We start from the raw sequence: 26,417 nt of genomic DNA, 5'->3' as shown, positions 1-26,417 counted from the left end.
CTTGTAGAGGGCTATTTCAAGGGCAAATAGACAATTTCAATGGAGGATGAAGGCAGGGCTTGCAGGATATTACTTCCTACAAAGTGAAACCCAATAGCATGAATGGCAGCAATGCTTCACTACCAGATGAACTCAACACCTTCTATGCCCGCTTTGAAAGGGAGAATGTACTACAGCTGAGAAGATCCCTGCTGCAGCTGGAGATCATAGGATCACTGTCTTGATGTTAGGCTGTCTTTAAAGAGGGTGAACCCACACAAGGCAGAGGCTCCAACGGAGTACCTGGTAAGACTCTTTAGACTACTGCCAACCAACTGGTGAAAATATTCAAGGACATTTTAAATCTCTCACTGCTACGGGCAGAAGTTCCCAATTTATTCAAAAAGGCAACAGTGCTTAAGAAGAATAATGTGAACTGCCTTAATGACTATCCCCACGTAGCACTCATATCTACAGTGATGAAATGCTTTGAGAGGTTGGTCATGACTAGACTGAACTGTCTCAGCAAGGACCTGGACCTATTGCAATTAACCTATCGCCACAATAGGTCAATGGCAGATGCAATCTCAATGGCTCTTCAGACAGCCTTAGACCACCTGGACAATGCAAACACCTATGTCACCCAGATTAAAAGGCCTGAACAGATTAGATATGGCAAAGTTATTTCCCATTGTTGGAAGACTCTAGGACAAGAGGGCACAACTTCAGGATTGAAGGATGTCCATTTAGAACATAGATGCAGAGAAATTACTTTAGTCAGAGGGTGGTAAATCTGTGGAATTTGTTGTGACAAGCGGCAGTGAAGGCCAAGTCATTGGGTGCATTTAAGGCAGAGATAGATAGGTTCTTGATTAGCCAGGGCATCAAAGGGTATGGGGTGAAGGCAAGGGAGTGGGGATGACTGGAAAAATTCAATTAGCATGATTGAATGGTGGAGCAGACTTGAAGGGCTATATGGCCTACTTCTGCTTCTGTATCTTATGGTCTTATGTCAAGATGATGTTCATCAACTAGAGCTCAGCATTTAACACCATCATTCCCACAATCCTGATTGATAAGTTACAGAACCTGGGCCTCTGTACCTCCCTCTGTAACTGGATCCTCGACTTCTGAACTGGAAGACCACAATCTGTGCGGATCCTCCTCGCTGACGATCCAACACTGGTGCACCTCAGGGCTGTGTGCTTAGCCCACTGCTCTACTCTCTATATACCCATGACTGTGTGGTAAGGCATAGCTCAAATACGATCTGTAAATTTGCTGATGATACAACCATTGTTGGTAGAATCTCAGATGGTGACGAGAGGGCATACAGAAGAAAGATATACCAACTAGTGGAGTGGTGTTGCAGCAACAACCTGGCACTCGATGTCAGTAAGATGAAAGAGCTGATTGTGGACTTCAGGAAGAGTAAGATGAAGGAACACATACCAATCCTCATAGAGGGATCAGAAGTGGAGAGAGTGAGCAGTTTCAAGTTCCAGGGAGTCAAGATCTCTGAGGATCTAACCTATTGACAACATACTGATACAGCTATAAAGAAGGCAAGACAGTGACTATACTTCATTAGGAGTTTGAAGAGATTTGGTATGTCAACAAAATCACACAAAAACTTCTGCAGATGTACTGTGGAGAATGTTCTGAAAGGCTGTGTCACTGTCTTGTATGGGGGACCGAAAGAAGCTACAGAGGGTCATAAATTTAGTTGGTTCCATCTTGGGTACTAGACTACAAAGTACCCAGGATATTTTCAAGGAGCGGTGTCTCAGAAAGGCAACGTCCATTATCTAGGACCCCCAGTACCCAGGGCATGCCCTTTTCTCACTGTTACCATCAGGTAGGAGGTACAGAAGTCTGAAGGCTCACAGTCAGCGATTCAGGAACAGCTTTTTCCCCTCTGCCATCCGATTCCTAAATGGACATTGAACTCATGAACACTAACTTTTTAAATACACATAGAAACACAGGAAAAAACATAGAAAACCTACAGCACAATACAGGCCCTTCGGCCCACAAAACTGTGCCAAACATGTCCATACCTTAGAAATTACCTAGAGTTACCCATTTTTTTTGAGCTCCATGTATCCGTCCAGGAGTCTCTTAAAAGACCCTATCGTATCCGCCTCCACCACCATCGCCAGCAGCCCATTCCACGCACTCACCCTGACATCTCCTCTGTACTTACTCCTCAGCACCTTAAATCTGTGCCCTCTCCTGCCAGCCATTTCAGCCTTGGGAAAAAGCCTCTGACTATCCACACGATCAATGCCACTCATCATCTTATACTCCTCTATCAGGTCACCTCTCATCTTCCGTTGCTCCAAGAAAAAAAGGCCAAGTTCACTCAACCTATTCTCATAAAGCATGCACCCCAATCCAGGCAACATCCTTGTAAATCTGCTCTGCACCCTTTCTATAATTTCCACATCCTTCCTGTAGTTTGGTGACTAGGAGCACAGTACTCCTAGCCACCAGACTGGACAACCATCTGAGCACAGTACTCCAAGTGGGGTCTGACCAGAGTTCTATATAGCTGTAACATTACCTCTCAGCTCCTAAATTCAATCCCATGATTGATGAAAGCCAATGCACCATATGCCTTCTTAATCACAGAGTCAATCTTCGCAGAAGTTTTGAGTTTCCTTTGGACCCAGACTCCAAGATCCCTCTGATCCTCCACACTGTCTTACCATTAATACTATATTCTGTCATCATATTTGACCTACCAAATTGAACCACCTCACACTTATCTGGGTTGAACTCCATCTGCCACTTCTCAGCCCAGTTTTGGATCTAATAAATGTCCCGCTGTAACCTCTGACATTCCTCCACATTATCCACAACATCTCCAACCTTTGTGTCATCAGCAAATTTACTAACCCATCCCTTGACTTCTTCATCTAGGGCATTTATAAAAATAATGAAAAGTAGGGATCCCAGAACAGATCCCTGAGGCACACCATTGGTGACCGATCTCCATGCAGAATATGACCAGTCTACAACCACTCTTTGCCTTCTGTGGGCAAGTCAGTTCTGGATCCACAAAGCAAGGTCCCCTTGGATCCCATGCCTCCTTACTTTCTCAGTCATCCTTGTATGGGGTACCTTGTCAAATGCCTTTCTGAAATCCATATACAATAGACAATAGACAATAGACAATAAGTGCAGGAGTAGGCCATTCGGCCCTTTAAGCCAGAACTGCCATTCACTATGATCATGGCTGATCATACACAATCAGTACCCCGTTCCTGCCCTCTCCCCATATCCCTTGACCCTGCTATCTATAAGAGCTCTATCTAACTCTCTCTTGAATGCATCCAGAGACTTGGCCTCCACTGCCTTCTGGGGCAGAGCATTCCACATATCCACCACTCTCTGGGTGAAAAAGTTTTTCTGCATCTCTGTTCTAAATGGTCTACCCCTTATTCTTAAACTGTGGCCTCTAGTTCTGGACTCACCCATCAGCGGGAACATGCTTCCTGCCTCCAGCGTGTCCAATCCCTTAATAATCTTATATGTTTCAATCAGATCCCCTCTCATCCTTCTAAATTCCAGTGTCTACAAGCCCAGTCACTTCAATCTTTCAACATATGACAGTCCCGCCATTCTGGGAATTAACCTTGTGAACCTATGCTGCACTCCCTCAATAGCAAGAATGTCCTTCCTCAAATTTGGAGACCAAAACTGCACACAATACTCCAGGTGGGGTCTCACCAGGGCCCTGTACAGCTGCAGAAGGACCTCTTTACTCCTATACTCAATTCCTCTTGTTATAAAGGCCAGCATGCCATTAGCTTTCTTCACTGCCTGCTGTACCTGCATGCTTGCTTTCATTGACTGATGTACAAGAACACCTAGATCTCATTGTACTTCCCCTTTTCCTAACTTGACTCCATTTAGATAGTAATCTGCCTTCCTGTTCTTGCCACCAAAGTGGATAACCTCACATTTATCTACATTAAACTGCATCTGCCATACATTTGCCCACTCACTCAACCTGTCCAAGTCACCCTGCATTCTCATAACATCCTCCTGACATTTCACACTGCCAACCAGCTTTGTGTCATCAGCAAATTTGCTAATGTTACTTTTAATCCCTTCATTTAAATCATTAATGTATATTGTAAACAGCTGCGGTCCCAGCACTGAACCTTGCGGTACCCCACTGGTCACAGCCTGCCATTCCGAAAGGGACCCGTTAATCGCTACTCTTTGTTTCCTGTCAGCCAGCCAATTTTCAGTCCAAGTCAGTACTCTGCCTCCAATACCATGTGCCTAATTTTGCCCACTAATCTCCTATGTGGGACTTTATCAAAAGCTTTCTGGAAGTCCAGGTACACTACATCCACTGGCTCTCCCTTGTCCATTTTCATAGTTACATCCTCAAAAAACTCCAGAAGATTAGTCAAGCATGATTTTCTCTTCATAAATCCATGCTGACACGGACTGATCCTTCTACTGCTATCCAAATGTGTCGTAATTTCCTCTTTTATAATTGACTCCAACATCTTTCCCACCACTGACATCAGGCTAACTGGTCTATAATTCCCTGTTTTCTCTCTCCCTCCTTTCTTGAAAAGTGGGACAACATTAGCCACCCTCCAATCAGCAGGAACTGTTCCTGAATCTACAGAACATTGGAAAATAATTACCAATGCGTCCACGATTTCTAGAACCACCTCTTTAAGTACCCTGGGATGCAGACCATCAGGTCCCAGGGACTTATCAGCATTCAGACTCAACAGTCTATCCAACACCGTTTCTTGCCTAATATAAATTTCCTTCAGTTCATCCTTTACCCTTGTTCCTTTAGCCACTATTACATCTGGGAGATTGTTTGTGTCTTCCCTAGTGAAGACAGATCCAAAGTACCTGTTCAACTCATCTACCATTTCCTTGTTCCCCATAATAAATTCACCCGTTTCTGTCTTCAATGGCCCAATTTTGGTCTTCCTTTTTTTTTGCTTTTCACATACCTAAAGAAGCTTTTACTGTCCTCCCTTATATTCTTGACTAGTTTACCTTCGTACCTAATTTTTTCTTGGCGTATTGCCTTTTTTGTTATCTTCTGTTGCTCTTTAAAAGCTTCCCAGTCCTCCGGCTTCCCGCTCATCTTTGCTATGTCATACTTCTCTTTTATTTATATACTGTCCTTTACTTCCCTCGTCAGCCACGGCTGCCCCTTACGATCTTTCTTCCTCTTTAGAATGAAAGAATCCTGCACCTTCTGCATTATTCCCAGAAATACCTGCCATTGTTGTTCCACTGTCTTCCCTGCTAGGGTATTGTTCCATTGAACTTTGGCCAGCTCCTCCCTCATAGCTCCATAGTTCCCTTTGTTCAACTGTAATACTGACACATCCAATTTTCCCTTCTCCTTCTCAAATTGTAGGTTAAAACATATCATATTATGGTCACTACTTCCTAATGGTTCCTTTACCTCGAGGTCCCTGATCAAATCCGGTTCATTGCACAACACTAAATCTAGAATTGCCTTCTCCCTGGTAGGCTCCAGTACAAGCTGTTCTAAGAATCCATCTCGGAGGCACTCCACAAACTCCCTTTCTTGGGGTCCAGTACCATTCTGATTGTCCCAGTCTACCTGCATGTTGAAATTCCCCAACAACTGTATCATTACCTTTGCGACATGCCAATTTTAACTCTTCATTCAACTTACACCCTACATCCAGACTGCTGTTTGGGGGCCTGTAGATAACTCCCATTAGGGTCTTTCTACCCTTAGAATTTCTCAGTTCTATCCGTACTGACTCTACATCTCCTGATTCTATGTCCCCCCTCACAAGGGACTGAATATCATTCCTCACCAACAGAGCCACTCCACCCCTTCTGCCAGTCATCAATGTGTTTAGTCACATCCTCAAAAAAATTCAATCAGGCTCGTAAGGCATGACCTGCCTTTCACAAAGCCATGCTGACTATTCCTAATCATATTATGCCACTCCAAATTTTGATAAATCCTACCTCTCAGGATCTTTTCCATCAACTTAACAACCACTGAGGTAAGACTCACTAGTCTATAATTTCCTGGGCTATCTCTACTCCCTTTCTTGAATAAAGGAAACACAACCCTCCAATCCTCTGGAACCTCTCCCGTCCCCATTGATGATGCAAAACCATCACCACAGGCTCAGCAATCTCCTCCTGCACCTCCCAGAGTAGCCTGGGGTACATCTTGTCTGGTCCCGGTGACTTAACCAACTTTATGTTTTCCAAAAGCTCCAGCAATCCACTTCTTTAATATCTACATGCTCCAGCTTTTCAGTCCACTGTAAGTCATCCCTACAATTGCCAAAGTCCTTTCCATAGTGAATACTGAAGGAAAGTATTTGTTAAGTACCTCTGCTATCTCCTCTGGTTCCGTACACACTTTTCCACTGTCAGACTTGGTCCTATTCTCTCATATCTTACCAACTTGCTTTTCACATACTTGTAGAATGCCTTGGGGGCATTTCTTTAATCCTGCCCAGCAAGGCCTTCTCATGGCCCCTTCTGGCTCACCTAATTTCATTCTTAAACTCCTTCCTGCTAGCCTTATAATCTTTTGGATCACTCTCATTACCTGTTTTTTTAACTTTTCATTAGCTTTTCTTTTCTTCCTGACTAGATTTTCAACAGCATTTGTACACCATGGTTCTATACCCTCCCATCCTTTCCCTGTCTCATTGCAACATACTGTACCTATGCAGAACTCCACACAAATATCCCCTGAACATTTGCCTCATTTCTTTCGTACATTTCCCTGAGAACATCTGTTCCCAATTTATGCTTCCAAGTTCATGCCTGATAGCTTCATATTTCCCCTTTACTCCAATTAAACAATTTTCTAACTTATCTGTTCCTATCCCTCTCCAATACCATGGTAAAGGAGATAGAATTGTGATCACTATCTCCAACATGCTCCCTACTGAGAGACCTGATACCTGACCAGGTTCATTTCCCAATACCAGATCAAGTGCAGCCTCTCCTCTTGTAGGATTATCTGCATATTGTGTCAGGAAACCTTCCTGAACCGACCTAACAAACTCCACCCCATCTAAACCCCTTGCTCTAAGGAGATGCCAATCACTATTTGGGAAATTAAAATCTTCCACCATGACAACCCTGTTATTATTACACCTTTCCAGAATCTGTCTCCCTATCTGTTCCACGATGTCCCTTTTAATATTGGGTGGTCTATAAAAATCACCCAGTGGAGTTATTGACCTCTTTCTGCTTCTAACTTCCACCCACTTAGACTCTGTAGACAATCCCTCCATGACTTCCTCCTCTTCAGCAGCCGTGACACTATCTCTGATTAGCAGTGCCATGCCCCCACCTCTTTTGCCTCTGTCCCTGTCCTTTCCGAAACATATAAAGCCTGCCACTCGAAGTAAACATTCCTGTCCCTGACCCACCCAAGTCTCTGTAATGGCCATAAAATCATAGCTCCAAGTATTGATCTACACTCTAAGCTCATCTGCTTTGTTCATGATTCTTCTTGCATTAAAATAGACACATCTCAAATCATTGGTCTAAATGCGTCCCTTCTCTATCTCCCATCTATCCTCCCTCTCGCACTGTCTCCAAGCTTTCTCTGTTTCTGAGACAACCCCCCCCCCCTTCCTCCGACTCTTTAGTTCAGTTCCCACCTCCCAGCAATCCTAGTTTACTCTCTGCAATAGCCTTAGCAAACCTCCCTGCCAGGATATTGGTCCCACTGGGATTCAAGTGCAACTCATCCCTTTTGTACAGGACCCACCTGCCCCAAAAGAGGTCCCAATGATCCAGAAATCTGAATCCCTGCCCCCTGCTCCAATCCATCAGCCACGTATTTATCCTCCACCTCACTCTATTCCTATACTCATTGTCATGTGGCACAGGCAGTAATCTCAAGATGACTACCTTTGAGGTCCTACTTCTCAACTTCCTTCCTAAATCCCTGTAGTCTGTTTTCAGCCCATTGAGGGTCTGTCAGTTTTCTGTGTCTCTGCATGTTTTTTGTGCCTATGTGTTTGTCCTTGTGTGTGTCTGTGTCTGTGTGTATGTGTGTGTGCATGTCTGTGAGTGTGTTTCTGTGTGTCTGTGTGTTTCTATGTGTGTATGTGTGAGAGAGATCGAGGGGCAGATCAAAGTGAAGATGGTGCTAAATGGTGACTCCTTTGCTTGCATCTTCAGAAACCGCTCTATTTCCATCTTTAATATCTCTACTTTTCCCTTTCAGGGTCCTTTTGAAGACCCTGACCTGGAGTTACATGCTGACTACGGTTCTTTGTGGGAATGGGACCCGTTCTCGGGGTTTCACAACTGGCTGCTGTTTGGCACACCAAGGGTTCGGCCTAAGAGTTTGGCTCGCCTTTGGAAGCCTAGGATCTCGGGGCACTGGAGACGGGCGGATTGAAGGTTGATGTCCGGGACCGGTGTGTCGTGAAAGCTGGAACACACACACACACACACACACACACACACACACATACATATGTACCACAGATACACATACATACACAGCACACATGGATGGAGAGACACCCACATGCACTCTCTCACAAAGACACACAGACACTGACACACCACATTCACACACACACACACACACACACACACACACACACACACACACACACACTGACACAGGGACACAGACACACATGACCTCACTCGCACAGACACTCAGTGACACAGGTATACACACATACAAAGGCAGGTGTGTAAAAAGGGCGCAAAGGATCACTGGGGACCCGAGTCACCTCAACCACAAATTGTTCCAGCTGCTACCATCCAGGAAACATTACTGCAGCATAAAAACGAGGACCAACAAGCTCCAGGACAGCTTCTTTCACAGGCCATCAGACTCATTAATTCATGATGATACAATTGTATTTTAATGTTATATTGACTGAACTGTTGTACATACTATTTATTATAAATTACTATAAATTGCACATTGCACATTTAGAGAGACATAACGTAAAGATTTTTACTCCTCATGTATTTAAAGGATGTAAGTAATAAAGTCAATTCAGTTCAACTCACACAGGGAATAGTGAATCTGTGGAATGCTCTGTTACAGACTGCAGTGGAGGCCAAGTTCATGGGTATATTTAAGGCGGAAGTTGATCATTTCCTGATCGGTCAGGGCATCAAAGGATATGGCGAAAAGGCAGGTATATGGAGTTGAATGGGATCCACGATCAGCCATGATGGAATGGCAGAGCAGACTCAATGGGCTGAATGGCCCGATTCTGCTCCTATGTCTTATTGTCTTATGGTCTTAAGATTACCCACCTTATTTCTGATACTCCGTGCATTGAGATATAACACTTTGAGTACTGCATTTGCTACCCTTTTTGATTCTGTATCCCTAATACACTGATACTCACCTTGCTGTCTGTAATTATGCCCTATCATCAGCCTGCCCTTCCTGACAGTCTGACTGCACACTATCTTTGCATTTTTACCATCCGCCCTATCATGTGTTCCTTCATGCCAGTTCCCACCCTGAGATAAACTCTTCCCAGCAGCTCTAAAAAACCTGCCCATGAGAATATTGGTTCCCCACGGGTTCAGGTGCAACCCATCACATTTGAACAGATCATATCTCCCCCAGAAGTGATCCCAGTGATGCAAGCCCTTCCTCCTGTACCAGTTTCTTGGCCGCGCGTCAATTTGCCAAATCATCCTGTTTTTACCCTCACTGGTGAACGGCACAGGCAGCAATCCAGAAATTACTACTCGGGAGGCCCTGCTTCTCAACTTTCTACCTAGCTCTCTAAATTCTCTTTTCAGAACCTCTTTGCTTATCCTTCCTATGTCATTGGTACCAATTTATACCAAGACATCTGGCTGCTCTCCCTCCCTTTCCAAATTGCTGTGGTCATGATTCGAGGCATCCCTGATCCTGGCACCTGGGAGGCAACATACCATTCAGGTGTCCCATTCATGTCTCTTGTCTGTTCCCCTGACTGTTGAGTATCCTATCACTACTAATGAGAGGCATTGATCGTGTGGATAGTCAAAGGCTTTTCCCAGGGCAGAAATGGCTAGCACGAGAGGGCACAGTTTTAAGGTGCTTGGGAGTAGATACAGAGGAGATATTTGGGGTAAGATTTTTTACACAGAGAGTGGTGAGTGCGTGGAATGGGCTGCCAGCAATAGTGGTGGAGGCGGATATAATATGCTCTTTTAAGAGGCTCCTGGACAGGTATATGGAGCTCAGAAAAATAGAGGGTATGGGTAACCTTAGGTAATTTTTCAGGTAAGGACGTGTTCAGTACACTTTGTGGGCTGAAGGGCCTGTATTGTGCTGTAGGTTTTCTATGTTTCTATGTTCTATGTTATTGTACCCCTCTTCTCCCTCTTTCCCTTCTGCACTACGGACCTATGCTCAGTGATCAGTTCATATTGTGTGTGACTGTATGGTTACTGCTATCTGATATGTGCTATGTGCCTTGTGCTGTGTGGCTGACTGCTGGCACTGTGCTTTCCACCTTGGCCCCAGAGTATTGCTGTTTCATTTGACTGTATTCATGAGTATTAATGATTGGTTGAGCGATAATTAAACTTGAACTTGAACTTGATTACTGGCCTCACTTGCATGTGGCACACATAGCAATTCTGAGAGAACAACCACGGAGATCCTATCCTTTAACATAGCACCTAACTCCCTGAACTCACCCGAGGCAGGACCTCGTCACCCATAAGACCACAAGATATAGGAGCAGAATTAGGCCATTTGGCCCATTGAGTCTGCTCTGTCACTTCATCGTGGCTGATTCATTTTCTTTCTCATCCCCAATCTCATCCCTTCTCCCCATATCCATTCATGCCCTGACTAATTAATCTATCAACTCCACCTGATATCTATATAAAGACAGCCTCCACAGCCACCTTTGACAAACAAATTCTGCTGATTCACCACTCTCTGGCTAAAGAAATTTGTCCTCATCTACTTTCTAAAAGGACACTCCTCTATTCAGGAGCTGTATTCTCTGGTGCTAGACTCTCCCCCACAGGAAACATCCTTTCACATCCACTCTATCAAGGCCTTTCATCATTCGACAGGTTTCAATTAGGTCACCCCTCATTCTTTTGAATTCTAGTCAATACAGGCCTAGAGCCATCAAACGCTCTTCATATGATAATTCAATACTGGAATCATTTTTGTGTACTTTCTTTGAACCCTCTCCAGTGTCAGCACATCCTTTCTAAGAGAAAGGGCTCAAAGCAGCTCATAATACTCCAAGTGAGGTCTCAACAGTGTTTTATAAGCTGTTATATTCCACATTATTCCTTGTTTTTTTATTATCTTGAAATAAATCCAAACATCATTTTTACCTTCCTCACCACATACTCTACCTACAAATTTATCTTGAGAATCCTGCACATCAACTTCCAAGTTCCATTGCACCTCCATTTTTTGAATTTTCTCACCATTTAGAAAATAGTCTACCCTTTCACTTCTTCTATCAAACTGCATGACTATACACTAACTGATACTGTATTCCATTTGCTATTTCTTTGCCCAGTATTCAGATATGTCTAAATCCTTTGGCAGCCACTTCTTCCTCAAAACTACCTACCCCTCCACTTATCTTCATATTTTTTGCAAACTTTACAACAAAGCCATCAATTCCATCATCCAAATCACTGACATAGAAACATAGAAAAACTACAGCACAATACAGGCCCTTTGGCCCACAATGCTGTGCTGAACGTGTACTTACTTTAGAAATTACCTAGGGTTACCCATAGCCCTCTATTTTTCTAAGCTCCACATACCTATCCAGGAACCTCTTAAAAGACCTTATCATTTCCGCCTCCACCACTGTCACCAGCTGCCTATTCCACGCACTCACCACTCTCTGAATAAAAAACTCACCCCTGACACCTCTATATCTACTTCCAAGCACCTTAAACCTGTGCCCTCTTGTGACACCTATTGCAGCCCTGGGGAAAAGCCTCTAACTATCGACACGATCAATGTCTCTCATCACCTTGTACACCTCTGTCAGGTCACCTCTAATCTTCTGCCACTCCAAGGAGAAAGCCTGAGTTCACTCAACCTATTCTCATATGGCATGCTCTCCAATCCAGGCAACATCCTTGTAAATCTCCTCTGCACCCTTTCCATACTTTCCACATCCTTCTATAGTGAGGTGACCAGAACTGAGCATAGTACTCCAAGTGGTGTCTGACCAGGGTCCTATATAGCTGTAAGATTACCTCTCGGCTCTTAACTTCAATCCCACAATTGATGAAGGCCAATGCCTTCCTAACCACAAGAGTCAACATGTGCAGCAGCTTTGAGTGCCCTATGGACTTGGGCCCCAAGATCCCTCTGATCCTCCACACTGCCAAGAGTCTGACCATTAATACTATAATCTGCCATCATATTCGACCTACCAAAATGAACCACCTCACACTTATCTGGGTTGAACTCCATCTGCCATTTCTCAGCCCAGTTTTACATCCTATCAATGTCCTGCTGTAACTTCTGACAGCCCTCCACACTATCCACAACACCTCCAACCTTTGTGTCATCAGCAAATTTACTAAACCATCCTCCACTTCTTCATCCAGATCATTTATAAAAGTCAAGAAGAGAAGGGGTCCCAGAACGGATCCCTGAGACACACCACTGGTCACCGACCCCCATGCAGAATATGACACATCTAGAACCACTGTTTGCCTTCTGTGGGCAAGCCAGTTCTGGATCTACAAAGCAATGTCCCCTTGGATCCCATGCCTCCTTACTTTCTCAATAAGCCTTGCGTGGCGTACCTTATCAAATGCCTTGCTGAAATTCATGTGCACTAGATCTACTGCTCTACCTTGATCGATGTGTCTAGTCACATACTCAAAAATTCAATCAGGCTCGTACGGCACAACCTGCCTTTGGCAAAGCCATGCTGACTATTCCTAATAAAATTATGCCTCTCCAGATGTTCATATATCCTCCATTTCAGGATCTTCTCTATCAACTTACCAACCACTGAAGCAAGACTCACTGGTCTATCCCCCACATGATTCATCTGTTGTCGGCCCCCAACCAACACATACTCCACTCTCCCTTCCTACCCCTCCTCACAGCCCCCCCACTCTGCTCTCGTGACTACACCCCTCCCTCACCTGAAACCACCACGGTGGGCTTCACAGCTGAACAGGTGAGAAGACAGTTGAAACGTCTCCATCCAAGCAAGGCTGCAGGCCTGGATGGTGTCAGCCCCAGGGTGCTCAAAGCCTGTGCTCCCCAGCTATGTGGAGTTCTTCACCATGTCTTCAACCTGAGCCTGAGACTCCAGAGGGTTCCTGTGCTGTGGAAGACGTCCTGCCTTGTTCCTGTATTGAAGACGCCCGCGCCCCAGTGGCTCCAATGACTACAAACTGGTGGCATTGACATCCCACATCATGAAGACCCTGGAGAAACTTGTTCTAGAGCAGCTCCGGCCTATGGTTAGGCCACACTTAGTCCCCTCCAGTTCACCTATCAGCCCCGACTAGGAGTTGAGGATGCCATTGTCTACCTGCTGAACCATATCTACGCCCACCTGGACAAGCCGGCGAGCACTGTGAGGGTCATGTTTTTTGACTTCTCCAGTGCGTTCAACACCATCCGCCCTGCTCTGTGGGGTGAGAAGCTGACAGTGATGCAGGTGGATGCTTCCCTGGTGTCATGGATTATTGATTACCTGACTGGCAGACCACAGTATGTGCGCTTGCAACACTGTGTGTCAGACAGAGTGGTCAGCAGCACTGGGGCTCCACAGGGGACTGTCCTGTCTCCCTTTCTCTTCACCATCTATACCTCGTACTTCAACTACAACACAGAGTCTTGCCATCTTCAGAAGTTTTCTGATGACTTTGCCATAGTTGGATGCATCAGCAAGGGAGATGAGGCTGAGTACAGGGTTACGGTGGGAAACTTCGTCACATGGTGCAAGCAGAATCATCTGCAGCTTAATGTGAAAAAGCCTAAGGAGCTGGTGGTGGACCTGAGGAGGGCTAAGGCACCGGTGACCCCTGTTTCCATCCAAAGGGTCAGTGTGGACATAGTGGAGGATTAAAAATACCTGGGGATACGAATGGACAATAAACAGGACTGGTCAAAGAACACTGAGGCTGTCTACAAGAAGGGTCAGAGCCAGCTCTATTTCCTGAGGAGATTGAGGTCCTTTAACATCTGCCGGACGATGCTGAGGATGTTCTACAAGGCTGTGGTGGCCAGTGCTATCATGTTTGCTGTTGTGTGCTGGGGCAGCAGGCTGAGGGTAGCGGACACCAACAGAATCAACAAACTCATTCGTAAGGCCAGTGATGTTGTGGGGGTGAAACTGGACTCTCTGACAGTGGTGTCTGAAAAGAGGATGCTGTCAACTTGCATGCCATCTTGGACAATGACTCCCATCCACTCCATAATGTACTGGTTAGGCACAGGAGTACATTCAACCAGAGACTCATTCCATCGAGATGTAACACAGAGCATCATATGAAGTCATTCCTACCTGTGGCCATCAAACTTTACAACTCCTCCCTCTGAGTGTCAGACACCCTGAGCCAATAGGCTGGTCCTGGACTTATTTCCACTTGGCATAATTAACTTATTATTATTTAATTATTTATGGTTTTATATTGCTATATTTCTTCACTATTTTTGGTTGGTGTGGCTGTAACAAAACCCAATTTCCCTCGGGATCAATAAAGTATGTCTGTCTGTCTATAATTTCCTGGGCTATCTCTACTGACTTTCTTGAATAAGGGAATAACATCCGCAACCCCCCAATCTTTCAGAACCTTCCCCATCCCCATTGATGATGCCAAGATCATTGCCAGAGGTTTAGCAGTCTCCTCCCTCACCTCACACAGTAGCCTGGGGAACATCTCGTCCGGTCCCGGAGACTTAACCAACTTATGTACATAACGTAGCATAAAAATAATTGGTCCCAACAGAAACCCCTATGTAACACACTCATCACTGGCAGCCAGCCATAAAAGACTCCCTTTATTCACTCTCTTTGCCTTCTGCCAATCAGCCACTGCTTTACCCATGCTCAAATCTTTCCTGTAAATCCATGAGCTCACAGCTTGTTAAGCAGCCTCATGTGTGGCACCTTTTATTTTTTATTTAGTGCAATCGTAAACAGTAGCCAGATCAGAAATGCTGATCAAGTCAACTAGTTCCCAAAGAGAACTCTGATAGGCCAATCAGATGGTTCACTGCTGCTCAGCGATAGAACACAAACAGGCACAAGGGTCACTAACTCCTGTACCCCAGAAACACACTGGAGCAGTGCAGTGGAGCTATGTGCTATGCAAGACCTGATCTGAAAGCATCATGTTGACTCATAACAGATCGTGTTCACAGTGGAACAGCTTAATCAAGGATGAGGTGATCGGCACAGATGGGCAAATTATATCTCCACTAACCCTAACCCTTGTCAAAGGCCTGCTGAAAATCCAAGTATACAACATCAATCGATACTCTTTTGTCTATCATGCTTGTTAATTCTTCAAAGAATTCCAATAGATTTGTCAGGCAAAATTCTCCCTTGAGGAAACCATGCTGACTACAGCCTATTTTATCATGTGTGTCCAAATACCCTGGGACCTCATCCTTAATAATTGACTCCAACATCTTCCCAACCACTGAGGTCAGACTAACTGATCTATAGCTTCCTTTCTTCTGGCTCTCTTCCTTCTTGAAGTGTGGTGTGACATTTGCAATTTTCCAGTCCTCCAGAACCATTTCCAGAATCTAGTGATTCTTGAAAGATCATTAGTTGAAAAATAGAGGGCTATGGGTAATCTTAGATAATTTAAGTACATGTTCGGCACAGCATTCTAGGCTGAAGAACCTGAATTGTGCTGTAGATTTTCTATGTTTCTACTAATGCCTCCACGATCTCTTTTGCCTCCTCTTTTAGAACTCTGGGGTGTACATCATCAGGTCCAGGTGATTTATCTACCTTCAGACCTTCCAGTTTTCCAAGAACCTTCTCTCTAGTAATGGTAACTTCACACTCTTCATGACCCCTGGCAACTGGATCTTCCACCATACTGCTTGTGTCTTCCACAGTGAAGTCTCATGCAAAATATATATTCAGTTCATCCGCCATTTTGTTGTCCCCCATTACTAACTCTACAGTATCATTTTCCAATGGTCTGATATCCACTCTCTCCTCTTTTTTTGCACTATTTATTTAGAGAAACTTGTGGTATCTTCTTTAATATTATTGGCTAGCTTACTTTTGTATTCTATCTTTACCTTCTTAATGACTTTTTTTAGTTGCCTTCTGTAGGTTTTCCAATCCTCTAATTTTCCACTAATTTTTGCTCTATTATATGCCCTCTCTTTGGCTTTTATGTTGGCTTTGACTTCTCTTGTTAGTCATGGTTGTGTCACCTTACCTTTAGAATACTTCTTCCTCTTTGGGATGTACAGATCTCGCACCTTCTGAATTGCTTTGAGAAATTCCAGCCATTGCTGCTCTGCCATCATTCCTGTAGTGATCTTCTCCAGTCAATGCTGGCCTACTCTTCTCTCATGCCTCTGTAATTCCCTTTACCCCACTATATTACAGATACATCTGACTTTAGCTTCTCCTATTCAGTCATAGCTGGAACTTAAAACCAAAAGAAAAGCTGATTTTCCTGACCCAGACTGTTTGATAGAAGTCACATAAAACCTGCATTTGAGTGGCGCTTGCATACCCAAACCTACCTCTGAAACAATTTGCCACCTACCTGCAAATTGCTCCAATATCTTCCATGACAAAGCATTGTCCACCATTGTAACAGTAATTTGGGGCCAAGTCACAGATGGATTTGCAGGTTTTGTTCTGCTTCAGATATCCCAGTTTGCAGTCTTTTCTGCCTTCCCCAAGTACCAGGGGTGACAGACTAATGTCTTGGCCGGAGTCTGAGTCAGAGGTATTAGTGAAGACAGTTAGGTATGACTCTGAAATGAAGTCTGGATTGGAGATAGTTTGCTTGGCCATGTCTTCTTCCTTCACTAATATGGTTTGTACCTTAGGAGAGACGGTGGTCAGTCGAAATTCATTCTCAAGTTCCAACTCAGGAGCCATTTCATCCCAATAATATAAAGTGGCCATTTCAACACCAGAATCACGACGATCCAGTGGAGGAGTCAAGGAAGGAAGATCAGGCAAGAAGTCATTTATGGAGTCTAAGTTGGATGATGTGATGGGAGCATCTGGAGATTCAACAATGGGGAAGTTCTCAGAAGAATCATTGTTTGGGTCATGAATATATCCTGTGGGTAGTTTAGAAGGTTCATTAGTTGTCAAGGGATGTTGGGCAGGGATGGTATGCTGTTCAGACCACAGTTGCATCTTCTGGTCCATCCTTGTATAGTCAGTGCTTCCTTCTGTTCCGTGGGCTGGGACGTCAGTGGCTTCTTCATGCCTAAACAACTTGGCATCCTGCTTCTCTTTCAGTGTGCTGCTTCCTCGCATGGGGCTAGAAGTCTCTCCACTTCCCTCAGCCCCTTTTATTAGCTCCAAGCTTGCCTGGGTGAATGGCTCCTCTTCTGATATTCCTTCAGGTTTCTGGCAGCCTGGACAGCCCACAAGCTCTTGAACTAAGTCATCAGCCAGAGGAGTTGTTGGTAGTGCCAGACTGCCCAGTGACTCTGATGTAGAAGGTTTGTTATTTGATCCCTGCTTCCTGTCCACCTCTCCAGCCTGAGCACCAGAATCCACATCCTCACTGTGAGGTTGCACTTCTACAGATCTCACCTGTACTGAACTGGTGGGAGCATGAGGTTCACTTGCAGTTGGCCAAATGAAGCCATTGGGGACAGAAGAAATATTCAGTAAATCCTTGCGATGGGGAATCTGTTGAACTGTGAAGCTGTGTGGAGATTGAGAACTGGTGAGGAACGAGGAGCTCTCTGGGGATAATAATGCAGAAGGAGTTTCCTTGGGTGTGGGTGGTGACAGAGTGACATCTGATCCTGCAAAGAGGAAAGCACAAATGAGTTGGGAAAGTAAATAATTAAGCAGAACACCAATAGGTTCAAGATTCAAGATTCAAAAACTTTGAATTTGTTATACTGCATTATAACTGTTTAGTCATGTATATATACATATGTATTAAGCAAAAAAAATCCTCCCCACCATTGAGCATATATATTTATACAGAGTGCTTCCACAAGAAAGTAGCATCCATCATCATTGACCCCACCATCCAGGCTATGACAGATAGCACATATAAAGAAATAGTGACACTCAAGCTGCAGGACACAAGGAACTTGAGTGACAATCAGGAAGAGGAAAGGGGTTAAGGAATCAGTGCAGATAGTGGCCACTCCCCTCAACAACAGGTATTTCACTCTTTGATGCAGCTGTGGGAAGGGAATGAACTAACAGAGGAAAATAACAGTGGATGGGTCACTATCACCGAGACTGCCTCTGTGACTCAGACAGGAAGGGGAGGAAGAAGCACACTGGTGATAATTAGGGAATGGACAGGAGGTTCTGAAAATGAGAACAATGTTCCCAGAAGGAATGTTGCATCCTAGATGCCAGGGGCTGGGACATCTCAGATCAAGTCCTCAACATTCTTAAATAGGAGGGTGATCAGCCAGAGGTCATGGTCCATGTAGGTACCAATGTCACAGGCAGGACAAGTGACAAGGTTCTTCACAGGAAGTTCAGGGAGCTAGGTGCTAAATTAAAGGGCAGGACCTCAAGGGCTGTGATCTCAGGATTGTTACCCATGCCATGTGCTAGTGACGCCAGAAATAGGAAGATTAGAAACATTGAAAAACAGAAAACCTACAGCACAATACAAGCCCTTCATCCCACAATGCTGTGCTGAACACATACTTACTTTAGAAATTACCTAGGGTTACGCATAGCCCTCTATTTTACTAAGCTCCATGTACTTATCCAGCAGTCTCTTAAAAGACCCTATTGTATCTGCCTCCACCACCATTGCCAGCAGCCCATTTGACACATTCACCACTCTCTGAGTAAAACACTTACTCGACATCTCTTCTGTACCTATTCCCCAGCACCTTAAACCTGTGTCCTCTTGTGGCAACCATTTCAGCCCTGGGAAAAAGCCTCTGACTATCCACACGATCAATGCCTCTGATCATCTTGTATACCTCTATCAGGTCACCTCTCATCCTCCTTCATTCCAAGGAGAAAAGGCTGAGTTCACTCAACCTATTCTCATATGGCATGCTCCCCAATCCAGGCAACATCCTTGTAAATCTCCTCTACACCCTTTCTAGAGTTTCCACATCCTTCCTGTAGTGAGGTGACCAGAACTGAGTACAGTGCTCCAAGTGGGGTCTGACCAGGGTCCTATGTAGCTGTAACATTACCTCTCAGCTCTTAAACTCAATCCCATGGTTGATGAATGCCAATGCACCATATGCCTTCTTAACCATAGAGTCGACCTGCTCAGCAGCTTTGAGTTTCCTATGGACTCAGACCCCAAGATCCCTCTGATCCTCCATACTACCAAGAGTCTTGCCATTAATACTATATTCTGCCATCATATTTGACCTACCAAAATGAACCACCTCACACTTATATGGGTTGAACTCCATCTGCCACTTCTCAGCCCAGTTTTGCATCCTATTGATGTCCCGCTGTAACCTCTGACAGCCCTCCATACTATCCACAACACCCCCAACCTTTGTGTCATCAGCAAATTTACTAACCCATCCCTCCACTTCTTCATCCAGGTCATTTATAAAAATCACAAAGAGAAGGGGTCCCAGTACAGATCCCTGAGGCACACCACTGGTCACCGACCTCCACACAGAATATGACCCGTCTACAACCACTCTTTGCCTTCTGTGGGTAAGCCAGTTCTGGATCCACAAAGCAAGGTCCCCTTGGATCCTATGCCTCCTTACTAAGCCTTGCATGGCATACCTTATCAAATGCCTTGCTGAAATCCATATACACTACATCTACTGCTCTCCCTTCATCAACGTGTTTAGTCACAACCTCAAAAAATTCAATCAGGCTCATAAGGCACGACCTGCCTTTCACAAAGCCATGCTGACTATTCCTAATCATATTATGCCTCTCCAAATGTTCATAAATCCTGCTTCTCAGGATCTTCTCCATCAACTTCCCAACCACTGAACCACTGAAGTAAGATTATACAGTTTAGTATGTGGCTGTGGAGTCGGTGTAGGATAGAGGGCATATGGTTTTTGGTTCATTAAACTCTCTTCCAGGAAAGGTGGGACCTGTACAGAAGGGTGGATTCCATCTGAAATGGAGGGGGTTAATAACCAAGCTTTGTTAATGATGCACGGTGCAGTTAAAATTAGAGTTGCCGGGAATTGGAACCAGAGTGCCAGAACATTTAGTGGATTGGTTGTGGAGACAGATGTTGGCAAGACCGCAGACAAAATTAGGAATCAAAAGGTTGAGTGCGACAAAATCAAAAAGGCTGAATACAGGACTAAAGTGTTGTATCTGAATGTGTGCAGAATATTGAATAAAGCAGATGAACCTGCAGCACAGCTGCAGACTAGCAAGTATGATGTAGGCATCAAGGAATCATAAGACCATAAGACATGGGAGCAGAATTAGGCCATTCTGTTTATTAAGTCTACTCTGCCTTTCCATCACGGCTGATCCTGGATCCCACTCAAACCCATACACCTGCCTTCTCACCATATCCTTTGATGCCCTGACCAATCAGGAAACTATCAACTTCTGCTTTATATATACTCATAGGCTTGACCTCCACCATAGTTGGTAGCAGAGCATTCCACAGATTCACTACTCTCTAGCTAAAAAATTCCTCCTTGCCTCTATTCTAAAAGGTCACCCCCCCCCCCCACCCAATCTTGAGGCTGTGCCCTCTAGTTCTGGATACCCCCACCATGGGAAACATCCTCCCCACATTCACCTTATTTAGTCCTTTCAACATTCAGTAGCTTTCAATAAGATCCCCACGCATTCCTCTACATTCCAGTAAGTACTGGCCCGTAGCTGCCAAATGCTCCTTATATCTTAACTCCTTCATTCCCGGAATCATCCTCGTGAACCATCTCTGGACTCTCTCCGAATGAAAACACATCCTGTCTGAGACAAGGGGTTCAAAACTGTTGACAACACTCCAAGTGCAGCCTGACTAGAGTCTTATAAAGCCTCAGCATTATCTCCTTGCTTGTATATTCTGTTCCCCTTGAAATAAATGCCTACATTTAATTTGCTTTCTTAACCACAGACTCAACCTGTAAATTAACCTTCTCAGAGTCTTGCACAAGGACTCCTAAGTGTCTCTGAAACACTGATGTTTGAACCTTCTCCCCATTCAGATTATAATCTGTACTTTTGTTCCTTTTACCAAAATCCATTATCATACATTTCCCAACACTGTATTCTATCTGCCACTTTTTTGCCCATTCTTCCTATTTGTCTAAGTCCTGCTAAAATCACATTTCTTCCTCAGCACTACCTACCCCTCCACCTATCTTCATATCATCCGCAAACAAAGCCATCAATTCCATTATATAAATCATTGACAAACACTGTGCAAAGCAGCTGTCCCAATACGAACCTCTGAGGAACACCACTAGGCCCCTTTTATACCCATTCACTGCTTCCTGCCTGTCAGCCATTCCTCAATCCATGCCAGTATCTTTCCTGTAATGCCATAGGATTTTATCTTGTTAAGCAGCATCTTTTTGGAGAGATGTCTTTAAAACTTTATCAAAAGTCTTTGATCTGGACCTACAACCAAATTTACTTACAGCAATTTTTAGGATTATTCCATCGGAGGCAGGATATATTCCTGTTTCCGCTCAGCGGATGATAGCCTTTTCAACTTTATTGGCTAGGAGAGCCATTTTACTTGAATGTAAGGATCCTAATCCACCTGACGAAGGGTCTCAGCCCAAAACGTCAACAGTGCTTCTCCTATAGATGCTGCCTGGCCTGCTGTGTTCCACCAGCATTTGGTGTGTGTTGTTGTCCTAATCCACCTACTGTTTTTTATTGGCTTACCTCCATCATGTCCTGTTTAAGTTTAGAGAAAATAAGAAGTCGGACATTTAATACATCCTTTAAATTTGAAGAAATCTGGCGCCTTTTATTCAATATTTTCATATGATTTGATTTATTGATTGTTGTACTGACTCTCTTCCAGTTATCTTTTCAAAGTTTTGGATTTGATTAAAAAGTCTTTCTTTTCTTGGTTTTACTCTCAGGATGGACTGCCCAGTCCTTTTTTTCCCTTTTTGTTTTCTGTTTGTAGAGAATAGTGGGGGAGTTTTCATACAAATAATTCAAAAAGTCTTTTTTTCTTTTTATGAATTCATAAGAGGAGAATTAATTATCTTTTTCTTTATTATACATTCTATATCAGATTAATACTATACATGATTTTGATAATGTTTATTTCACCTTCTGTATGTATTGTTATTGACATATATGTTTGAGATAATTCTCACTCTTGCTTGTATATATGATCTTTTTTAAATCAATAAAAAGATTGATATAAAAAAGCAGCTTCATAGGTGGCATATTATCAAATGCTTACTGAAAATCCAAATAAATGACGCCCATTACCTCTCCTTAATCCACCCTGCTCATTACATCCTCAAAGAACTCTGACAGGTTTGTCAGGCAAGATTTCCCTTTGCAGATACAATGCTGACTTTATTCGTTCATTAGTTTAAATCACTCCCAACAGATCTCGTAAACCTGCTGGCAAGAATAGTGGTCCCTCTTGGATTCAAGTGCAATTCATCCATTCTGAATAGGTCCCACGTGCCCCAGAAGAGGTCTCAATTATCCAGAAATCTGAATCCCTGCCCCCTGTTCCAAGCCTTCAGCCACGCTTTTATCTGCCACCTCATTCTATTGCTATCCTCACTGTCACATGGCACAGATAGAAATCCTGAGATGACTACCCATGAGTCCTACTTCTCAGCTTCCTTTTGAACTCCTTGTATTCTGTCTTTAGGACCTCCTCCCTTTTTCTACTTATGTCGTTGGTACCAACATGTATCACGAATTCCAGCTGCCCAAACTCCCTTTTCAGGATATTGTGGACATGTTCAGAAACATCACCAACACTGGCACTTGGGAGGCAAACTACCATCCCTGTTTCTTTTACACATCCACAGAATCACCTGTCTGTCCCCCTAATGATAGAGTCCCCTATTACTGCTGCCATCCTCTCAGTTTCCTACCCTTCTGAGCCACAGAGCCAGACTCTGTGCCACAGCTGCTGTTGTGTCCCCCAGGAAGGTCGTTGTCCCCCCAGCAGTACTCAAAATGGAGTATTATTGTTGAGGAGGTCAGCCACAGTGGGGCACTTCACCATCTGACATCCTCTTTTGTCCACTTGTCTGTGTTTGGTAGCCTTGGGGTAAGTATCTCTCTGTAGCTCCTGTCCATAACCTCTTCACTTTCCCTAACAAGCCGAATGTTTTCAAGCTGCAACTCCTGTTCTTTAACACGGTTTCTAAGGAGTTGCACCTGATGCAGATGTGGCCATTGGGGATGCTGGTAGTCACCTGGAAATCTCACATCTGACACCATCATGGTTGAAAGATTACAGCTGGGAGCTTAATGTTCATGGATACAAGAGAAACATAGAAACCTTACAGCATAATACAGGCCCTTCGGCCCACAATGCTGTGCCGAAAGTGTCCTTATGTTAGAAATTACCAAGGGTTACCCATAGCCCTCTATTTTTCTAAGCTCCATGTACCTATCCAAGAGTCTCTTAAAAGACCCTATCGTATCTGCCTCCACCACCATTGTCGGCAGCCCATTCCATGTACTCATCACTCTCTATGTAAAAACTTACTCCTGACATCTCCTCTGTACATACTTCCAAGCACCTTAAAACTGTGCCCTCTTATGTTAGCCAATTCAGCCAAGAAAAAGTCTTTCACTATTCACACAATCAATGTCTGTTATCATCTTAATCACCTCTCATCCTCCATCACTCCAAGAAGGCCAAGTACACTTCTCATAAGGCATGCTCCACAATCCAGACAACATCTTGTAAATCTCCTCTGCACCCTTTCTATGGTTTCCACATCCTTCCTACAGTGAGGTGACCAGAACTGAGCACAGTATTCCAAGAGGGTCCGACCAGGGTCCTATATAGCTGAGGTACTTAGAGACTAATGATAAAATAAGCCAAATTCAGATGGTTTCTGTAAAGGAAAATCTTGTTAGAGCTCTTCTAGGAAATAACAAGCAGGGTAGACAGAGGAGAAGCAGTAGATGTAATTTACTTGTATTATCAGAAGGTGTTTGATCAGATGTCATACATGAGGCTGCTTAACAAGGTAAAAGTCTATGGCATTACAGGAAAGCTACTGCCATAGAGAGTGGAATGGCTGACAGGCAGGAGGCAGTAAGTGGGAATAAAGGAGTCCTTTTCTGGTTAGCTGCCAGTGATTAGTGGTGTTCCCCAGGGGTCAGTATTGGGACCACTTCTTTCCACATTGTTTGTCAATGATTTGGATAATGGCATTGATGGCTTTGTGGCAAAATTTTCGGATGACACCAAGATAGGTGGCAGGGTAGGTAATGCTGAGGAAGCAATGGGATTGCAGCAGAACTTGGACAAATTGGAAGAATGGGCAAAAAAGTGGCAGTAGAATACAGTGTTAGGAAATGTATGTTAATGCATTTTGGTAAAAGGAACAATAGTGTAGACATTATCTAAATGGGGAGAAGTTTCAAACATCAGAGGTGCAGAGCAATTTAGGGATGAAGGGATGTTTATGGGGCTGAGTGGGATCTGAGATCAGCCATGATGGAATGGTGGAGCAGACTCGATGGGCTGAATAGCCTAATACTGCTCCTGTGTCTTATAGTTTTATGGAATACAGTGGATGTTCTAGACTTGGATTTTCAGAAGGCCTTTGACAAGGTGCCACAACGAGGCTACTTACTAAGTTAAGCACTGATGACATTACGGGAAAGTTACTAACATGGTTAGAGCATTGGCTGATTGGTAAGAGGCAGCGAGTGGGAATAAAAGGATCCTTTTCTGATTGGCTGGCAGTGACAATTGGCAGTGACGGCTGATTGGGCAATTGAGGTCAGGTGACCAAGCAGCTCGCAAAGCTCAAGCAAATAAAAAAGAGGGAGAGCTGTAGTGGAGTGGCCTGTCGGGAACCAGCCTGGTTGAGGGAAGTGCTGGTCTTTGGCTTGAGAGATTCTTGCAGTTTTGGCAGTTGGATAGTGCAATCAAGAATTGATTAGCAGTTGATTGGCAATCAAGATTTGAAAACAGCTGATTGGGCAGTTGAGGTCAGGTGGCCAAGTAGCTAGCAAAGCTCAAGCAAATAAAAAGAGAGAGAGCTCTAGCAGAGTGGCCTGGTTCAGGGAAGTGTCTGGTGTGAAAAGTGCTGGTATTTGGCTTGAGAGTCTTCAGTGAGGAGGCTGTGGGAGGAGACATGACTGCTAATCTGTGTGCATGATGTGGGAGGTCAGGGACCCTGGCTGCTACAGCTGTGAAAAGTGTGTCCAGATTCAGCTTCTGAAGGAGCATGTTGCAGCACTGAAGAAAGAACTGGATGACCTCAGGTTCATCTGTGAAAATGTGGGTTTTCTGGACAGGACCTACAGTGAGGTTGTTACACTGAGGATACTGGAAGAGAGAAAGGGGGTGATGATGAGAAAGTAAAGGATGGTTTAAGTACAGGAGACCCTGGGGGATGTACCTCTTGTAAACAGGTTCACCCTCTTGGAAGCTGTCAGGACAGAAGATACTTCCAGTCTGAGAGGTGGACAAGTCTGTGAGTTGAAAATTGGTGCAGAAGCAGAGCTGAGGAGTCAGACATCAGGAAGAGCTGTGGTAGTAGGGTACTCCATAGTAAGAGGTATGGAAAGGGATTTCTGTGGCAACAGGTGAAATTTAAGGATCCCTGGTGCTAGGATTCAGGACATCACAGACTGATTGCAGGGAATTCTCAAGGGTGAAGGTGAACAGGTGAAAGTGGTAGTGCGTGTTGGCACAAGTGACATTGGGATGAAGAGGAAGGACATTCTGCAGTGGGACTTCAGAGAACTTGGAAGAAGGCTGAAAAGCAGGACTTCCAGGATGGTTATCTCTGGTTTTCTTCCAGTTCCTTGTGCTGGAGAGGGCAGCAACAGGGAGATAATGGATCTGAATGTGTGGCTGAGGAACTGGTGCAGGAAGCAAGGATTTACATTCTTGGACCACTGGGGTATGTTTTGGGGTAAGGATGAATTGTATAAAAGGGATGTGTTGCAAATTAATAGGCAGGGGACCAGCATTCTGGCAGGCAGGTTTGCCACTGCAACATGGAGGTGTTTAAACTAAGTAGTGGGGGGGGGGGAGGGAGAGGAGGGGATGAACTGGAAATATAAAGATGGAGTTAAAGGGAAAGTGAAAATAGGAAAAGTTTAAAAAGGACAACAGAATCA

General features: G+C 44.3%; 1 protein-coding gene across 5 annotated transcripts in view; it reads right to left on the bottom strand.

The window, feature by feature from the left end:
• The window catches only part of LOC140741137 (uncharacterized), a 172,865-nt gene that overhangs the window by 92,961 nt on the left and 53,487 nt on the right, over nt 1-26,417 (bottom strand). For all 5 annotated transcript variants that reach the window (XR_012102041.1, XM_073071083.1, XM_073071304.1 and 2 more), the window contains exon 2: nt 16,738-17,968. Coding sequence is in view for 4 of the 5 variants with exons in the window: in XM_073071083.1 (XP_072927184.1) it covers nt 16,738-17,968 (1,231 nt within the window). In the remaining variant the exon portion in view is untranslated. The remainder of the gene's footprint in view (nt 1-16,737; nt 17,969-26,417) is intronic.

This window comes from Hemitrygon akajei, chromosome 1, assembly GCF_048418815.1.
Source record: "Hemitrygon akajei chromosome 1, sHemAka1.3, whole genome shotgun sequence".
Classification (NCBI taxonomy): Eukaryota; Metazoa; Chordata; class Chondrichthyes; order Myliobatiformes; family Dasyatidae; genus Hemitrygon; species Hemitrygon akajei.
This window is presented reverse-complemented; position numbering and strand designations above follow the sequence as displayed.